Consider the following 6,627-nt stretch of genomic DNA (forward strand, 5'->3'; position numbering starts at 1 on the left):
AAATATGTCCCCGGGCGCCGAGCTTAGGGGGCGCCAAAATGGGTTGGAAAAATAAATTGAAAGGTTGAGGGGGTGCAAATTGAAAGTTTGAGGGGGGGGGGAGGGTGCAAATCAAAATCTCGAGGGGGGTGCAAATCGAAAGTTTGAGGGAGGGGGTGGTGCAAATCGAAATCTCGAGGGGGGGTGCAAATCGAAATCTCGAGGGGGGGGGGGTGCAAATCGAAAAGTTTGTCCCCGGGCGCCGGAAGGGTCGCTACGCCTCTGAACCAAATATGTCGAGAAAGTTCATGTTTTATTTATAATTTATTAAGTAAAAATATATTATTGTAAATTAAATTCGATGTTTTTGTGTCTAGTGGTATTCAACACTAGTGTTCCTTATAAAATATTTATTTATGGTGTTCTAAAAAAGGAGTGGGGGGGGGGGGGTGGGGGGGGGGGGGCTTCCGATACGTTGTTATAAGAAATTGCATATAGGCCTATATTATTTGAACAAGTTCTACCAGAAGTTGTAATTCTACAAACCGGTCTATATTGTGTGTGGTTGAGAATCCCCTGTGTGTTTGCCTTATTTTATTTACTAACTTCCCTCCTCCCCCCACCCGACATTCAAGCAAAGTTGAGTGGTGACACGGTACACAAAATGGTGAGACAAGGTATATAAGTGGTGAGACATGGTACACAAAAGGTGAGACATGTTCCACCATCACTGCGAGTGTCCGCGATTTGTGTGCCGATGTAGGAACAACATAGCAGAATCGTCATCATCAACAGCAGCTAATCAAGGGAAGTAATACCGTGTTTACTATCATAAACCAAGGGAGATAAAGAAAAATATTTACCATAATAAACAAAAGAGAATAGCAACACTTTTATTATAATGAAAAGGAAAGCCAGCGTTTAAGAATCATTATTGCACTAATTAGTAAAGACACAGATTGTTTTCTAATCTTTCATTAAATGTAAAAAAATAATTCTGTTGTGATAAATATACGGAAACAAGAAACCATTATAAAAAGAAAATTAAAAACTTGAAAAAGTGATTCGCATGCTAAATTTTGATACTACACAAATTTCTTGCTTAGACTTTAAAAATTTCTTGCTTGTCGCTGTGTAATTGAAAAAAAAAAGAAAAAAAAAGAATGCAATTAAATATGTTTGATACGCACAAAAAAAAATTGAATGTAATTATCATTATTTTTTTAGTTGTCGAGAATCATAATCCTCCACCACATATTTGGCCCCACCTAAATCTGCTTCGCTCATCTCTACACTATTCTACTATACGTAGGCTACACTTTACTAGAGCCACATATCTATGTTCTAACTGTATTTTCTTTGTCTTTCGAAGAACATACATTTCACCGTTGTATAAATAAAATTGGATAACAGTGTCTTCCCTTTAATACATACATCACTTATCTTCCCTTGAACTAATCCCGTTGCATCCAATAAAGAAAATTACCTCCCCTTGACGTCATTTAACATGTCTAAAAACAGGACCGGTAACCCAGTGGTGTAGTCGCCTTGTGAACTCGGACGTAATGCAATCTATTTTATTCTGGAGATGCTTATGAATACCAGGCCGTTAAGATACAGATCTACTTAATGTGCAAGTGGGCGTCAACGTTATAAGGCGTTGCTCAGTTTGCATTAAGAAACTAATTATTGGTTAGTCGATACATTTAGCTTTATAAATCGCTTTCATTCTCTTAATAATATAAACACAGACACATAGACAAAGGCACGCATACTTAGACGTTCACACATATACATGGTATACAGACGTAGACACGTAGATATAGGGACATAAATACATAAACTTAGACACATAAAAAGATAGACATAAGACATAGATGCATATATATATATATATATATATATATATATATATATATATATATATATATATATATATATATATATATATATAAAGACAGCAGTCAATGTTGGGGATAACACTCTGTAAATACCACTGATTATATATATAAATATATATCTAATATATAAAGCTCAATTCTGTATGTAAAAATAAATTTGTTTGTTGTTGTTGTCGTTGTTTTGGGGTTTAAAGTCCGCTTTTGTTTGTTTGTCGTTGACATACTTCTATGGGTTTAAGTGTTAGAATATTATCGTTCTCATAATCTAAATTTATGAGTTAAAAAATTACTATTGAAAGTGTTGGGAAATAATTTTCATTTTTCAAACTGATAATAATAATTGTCGGCATGTTCATTAAACACAATTTAAAAAAAATAACAAAAATTCTAATTATGTCTGAAAATTATTTATATTTAATCCTTTAGCACTTTCTTCCCTTTGATAAATTAGGAAAACACAATTACTTCCCTTTATAAAACACTGCATTAGTGGAAAAGAATTTTCTTTTATTACTTTGTTTTGGTGTTGGGAAAAAAATAATTACATAATTAGCGGGGATTGATCAAGTGCAAATGTTGTAGGTATTTTACGAATAAGCTTGGAGTATTATAATTGTTCATTTGGTTTGGTTTGGCACCTACGTTCGTTTAAGTGAGTGCAAAAGACTATGAATAAGTTGGGGTACTGTAGTCGATTATTAAGCTGAAACAGGCGATTCTGCCCCGGGCTATACTGTGAGCACTTTGCGTTTATGTTCGCGTTAGTGTTTTCTTTGTGTTTAGGTTGGGTTTGCGTTAGTGGATGCGTTTTGATTTGGTTCGTTTTTGTTCTTTCTTTTTTCGTTTTCGTTTGTGTTTTTTTCTTTGGGTTTGTGTTTTTATTTGTGTTTGTGGTTGGTTTTGCGTTTGGATTTGGTTTGTTTTCGTTTGCTTTTTCGTTTGTGTTTTTTTCTTTGAGTTTGTGTTTGTGGTTGGTTTTGCGTTTGGATTTGGTTTGTTTTCGTTTGCTTTTTCGTTTGTTTTTTTCTTTGTGTTCGTATTAGTGTTTGTGGTTGGGTTTGTTGTTAGGTTTTTTGTTTTCGTTTGCTTTTTTGTTTGTTTTTTCTTTGTGTTTGTATTGGTGTTTGTGATTGTGGTTGGGTTTGTTGTTAGGTTTTTGTTTTCGTTTGTATTTGTAATTGTGTTAGCGTTATGTTTGCGTTTTGTTGTTTTTGTTGGTTGTGGTTTGGGTGGGCAATGCCGGGTTTATGATGATCACTAAACACACAGGTAATGGTCTTTAACAGAAAGGTTTTTCACAGAAGCCAGAGCAGGGCCTGGCCGGGACGGCTAGTAAATATATATATATATATATATATATATATATATATATATATATATATATATATATATATATATATATATATATATGCGTATGTGTGTGTAAGTGCGTGAGCCCAATTAGACGACTTTGAGATGTACATCAAATTTAACATGAGAGAAAAATTTAAAAAGTCTCCCTGCAGCTGTTTTGTGATGGCAGCTGTCCTTATTCTCTACTACATCCTCGAGATCAATCAATAGAGAGGTTGCACACACGTGACCAAAACCACGTGATGTTACATCCGCCGCCATGTTGACCGCCATGTTGATGCCCTATCGCCGGCCTTAACAACCGGTGTATATAAATTATTTTAATATAAAAGCGCTAGGCAGTGGAGTCTTCAGTACAGTTTTGTGTTAGACTAGTTCCAGAATGTGTTCAGCTTATGTTAAAAGCCTCGCACCTACCGAGCAAGAACAATACATTTAAAAAATTGAACTTTTATGCATTGAAGATCCGTATCTTCTTAGTGATAAGCGTCAACTTCAAGAACTTGTAGATGATATCAGTATTTGGCCAAAAATTGAAAACATGGACATAGTGAACTATTTAGTGTTTTCGACCAACAAAGTGACACAGGAAAAGATGAGAAACTATAAAAGCCTGAAGTCCTATGTATACTTTACGGATGGGCTTGTGTCCCAATCAAAATGCAGAGAATTTGGAAGCAAAGTCGTCGTTGTTGCCAAAGTAAGTCAATTCTATACTAGAATCTATATATTATTATAATAGACTAAATATTATGTCTTATGATGTTTACCTAAATATTTAAATGACTTAGGGGAAAGCAGGGTATAAGTATAAGGCAGGTATCCCACTTTTTAGGACCTGTCCATTTTTTTTGGATTTTACTAATCCAATATTAATAATAAATATTGATGATTATTCTAAACCATTCTCACATAAAATAAACACTAATTTTACATTAAATTTGGTGACTTGTTCTGCTCAGTGGTAGTTGATGGCAACATTTGGTATGGGTTTACCATGCTTAAAACCATGATGGTAAACCCATGATGAGCCCATTCATAAAATAAAAAAATCAAATAGAAAATTAGTACCACTATAAGGTACCAAACTTTTTAGGACCTGTACATTTTTGTTGATTCTAATAATCCAATGTTTTCTAGCTTGAATTATTTTTCCTTTTAATCAGCTACAACAGTTTGATTTGTGTTTATGTTATAGCCTCAATTTGTTAATTAATACTTGTCTTATTTTGCAGGTCAAGCATTCACAGAAGGCAGCAGAAAAGCCAGTCGAGCCATGGCTTTTTTGTCAACAAACTGGAGTTATTTTGGCTGCCCACTGCAGTGGACTAGTAATTCATCCTGAAATGCACTACATAGGAGCCTCTCCAGATGGTCTGGTTACCTGTGACTGCTGTGGACAAGGTGTGCACTAAGGAGAAAATGTTGAGTGACATATCCAATAAGGAGGCCAAAAACCTTGGTCTGGGACCAAATAAACAATTACGTAGCACACACCGCTACTACTATCAAATCCAGACCCAAATGGCAGCTACCAAGTCTTCATATGCTGATTTTGTCATATGGACAACAAAAGATGTTTACATAGAAAGAATTTTTTTTGACAGTAATTTGTGGTCAAGCATCTCTGTTAAGGCAGCAGAATTTTTTCAGAAAATTATATTGCCTGAACTGTTGGCATGCTATTATACCAATAAAAAGGCATCTGGCATTACTAAAGCTGTTGGCTTACCACTGACAAAAAGAAATAAGCCTACTCTGAATAAGTTAAAATAAAAATGAAATATGAAATGTGTTTTTATTTTTTATTAAATATTAAAATACAACCTGGTAACAATAAATTGTGCTGACAACAATAAATGGCATTTTTAAATACTCAAATTAATCAAAAGGCACAATAGCTGGACAAAGATTAATCAATGCACAACAAGTGGTCACTATATCATCTATTAAAGGATTGCCCTTTTCATTTAAATAATCCAGTGGTAAAGTGTCACTTTGAATTTTGTATTTTTGTCTAACTGACCCAATAACCCTTTCTACATGAATCCGAACATTTGCAATCTTTCTTGTCTCAGCCACTTCCAAAGCTGATAGTTGTTTTTTTCCCTTTGTAAAAGCAGGAATAGCAAGCTTTGCACAATAAAGCCCAACACTATCTGCTATTGTAAATCCCCTATCAGCCAAAACTAAATCTCCAGGTGAAAGTTTGTTTAAAATGACACAATTTTCTGTTAAGTATTTATCACTAACCCTACCACCCCAAGCCTTAGATATAAAAGATATAGTACATTGTGGAGTGATGCCTATAAGAAATTTAATGGTATTGTGTTTATATTGTGACCAGGTGATTGCTCTAGCAGGTAGACTTGATGGTTTGTCAATAAAAATTTCAAAACAATCAATAATAACTGCTGTGTTTGCACCAAAGGAACGCTTGAAACAATTAGGCATAGTTTTTTGTATGTCCTCCCTTTCAGGCCACACTATAAATTGTCTAAGGTTGTGAGCCATATGGCGAACCCATTTCTCAAAAATTCTACTGGCTGTTGACAGTGAAATTTTAAATCTGTATGACAGATCTTGCAGCTGCAGACTAAGCCTTAATTTCATCAATGTTAGCACAAATTCCTGAAACTTGGTGAGACAATTATTGTGGTTATGATTTATAGTGCCACTACTGCTATTGAAAATAAGCATCAGTACACCATAAGAATGAATACCTGTGTAGAATTTGACTTTATCATCGTCATTAATGAAAGACTCTGGGGTTAGCTCAAAGAATACTTTTTCACGAAGCAAATAATTCTCACACCTTAACTGTTGCATCTCAAAAAAAAGAGAATCTATATTGACACCAATGCTGCTAGTGATAGTTTGTGTGCTATCCTTTGCATATTGATGACTAATAGCCAATTGGGAAGTGTTGATTGTCTGAATATTTGCCTTATCTTTACCCATATCCACTGGGGAAGTGTGGTTTGTTTGATTATTGAAGCACTGAATATTTGAATTGCCTTCACCCATATCCACTGGGGAAATGTTGGTTGTTTGATTATTTAAGCCCAATGGTAGTACCAAAAGGGCCTCTGCAGCTTCATAGGCACGTTTCTTTGCTTGTCTCTCTAATGTACGTGTGTGTCTTTCGACTGATAACTTCACTTTTGCCATAGAAATATTATCATGTCCAAGGAACAGAGTGGGAGCCCAGTCAACATTTGTTTCATCTCTGAAGTTTGCTGGTCTACCTGGATAAATAGAATATTTTTTTTAAAAAGACTACACGTGAATAGAGGGCCTACTTTTAAAAAGCTTATCCAAATATGAGAAATATGACTAACTATAATATATATAATATGTTATTAATAATTACTAGACTCAATATGATATACAG

General features: G+C 34.6%; 2 protein-coding genes across 2 annotated transcripts; one reads left to right on the forward strand and one right to left on the reverse strand.

The window, feature by feature from the left end:
- Positions 1–3,500: 3,500 nt before the first annotated feature.
- Positions 3,501–5,047, forward strand: LOC131933120 (uncharacterized). The gene is made up of 2 exons (XM_059289931.1): positions 3,501–3,933; positions 4,469–5,047. Exons 1-2 carry the CDS (start codon positions 3,775–3,777, stop codon positions 4,646–4,648), a joined length of 339 nt encoding a protein of 112 aa, XP_059145914.1. The 5' UTR covers positions 3,501–3,774; the 3' UTR covers positions 4,649–5,047.
- A 67-nt stretch (positions 5,048–5,114) lies between these two features.
- Positions 5,115–6,260, reverse strand: LOC131933121 (uncharacterized). Its single transcript, XM_059289932.1, has one exon. It carries the CDS (start codon positions 6,258–6,260, stop codon positions 5,115–5,117), a length of 1,146 nt encoding a protein of 381 aa, XP_059145915.1.
- Positions 6,261–6,627: the final 367 nt, after the last annotated feature.

Source organism: Physella acuta, unplaced genomic scaffold (assembly GCF_028476545.2).
Source record: "Physella acuta isolate Inbredline_101_S28 unplaced genomic scaffold, ASM2847654v3 ptg002371l, whole genome shotgun sequence".
In the NCBI taxonomy this organism is placed as follows: Eukaryota; Metazoa; Mollusca; class Gastropoda; family Physidae; genus Physella; species Physella acuta.

What these genes read in the sequence shown, in the direction of transcription:
- LOC131933120 (XM_059289931.1), top strand. Translation starts at nt 3,775, where the DNA reads ATGGACATAGTGAACTATTTAGTGTTTTCGACCAACAAAGTGACACAG. An exon ending in AAGTCGTCGTTGTTGCCAAA is followed by an intron (nt 3,934 to 4,468) that starts GTAAGTCAATTC and finishes CTTATTTTGCAG; the next exon opens with GTCAAGCATTCACAGAAGGC.
- LOC131933121 (XM_059289932.1), bottom strand. Translation starts at nt 6,260, where the DNA reads ATGGGTGAAGGCAATTCAAATATTCAGTGCTTCAATAATCAAACAAAC.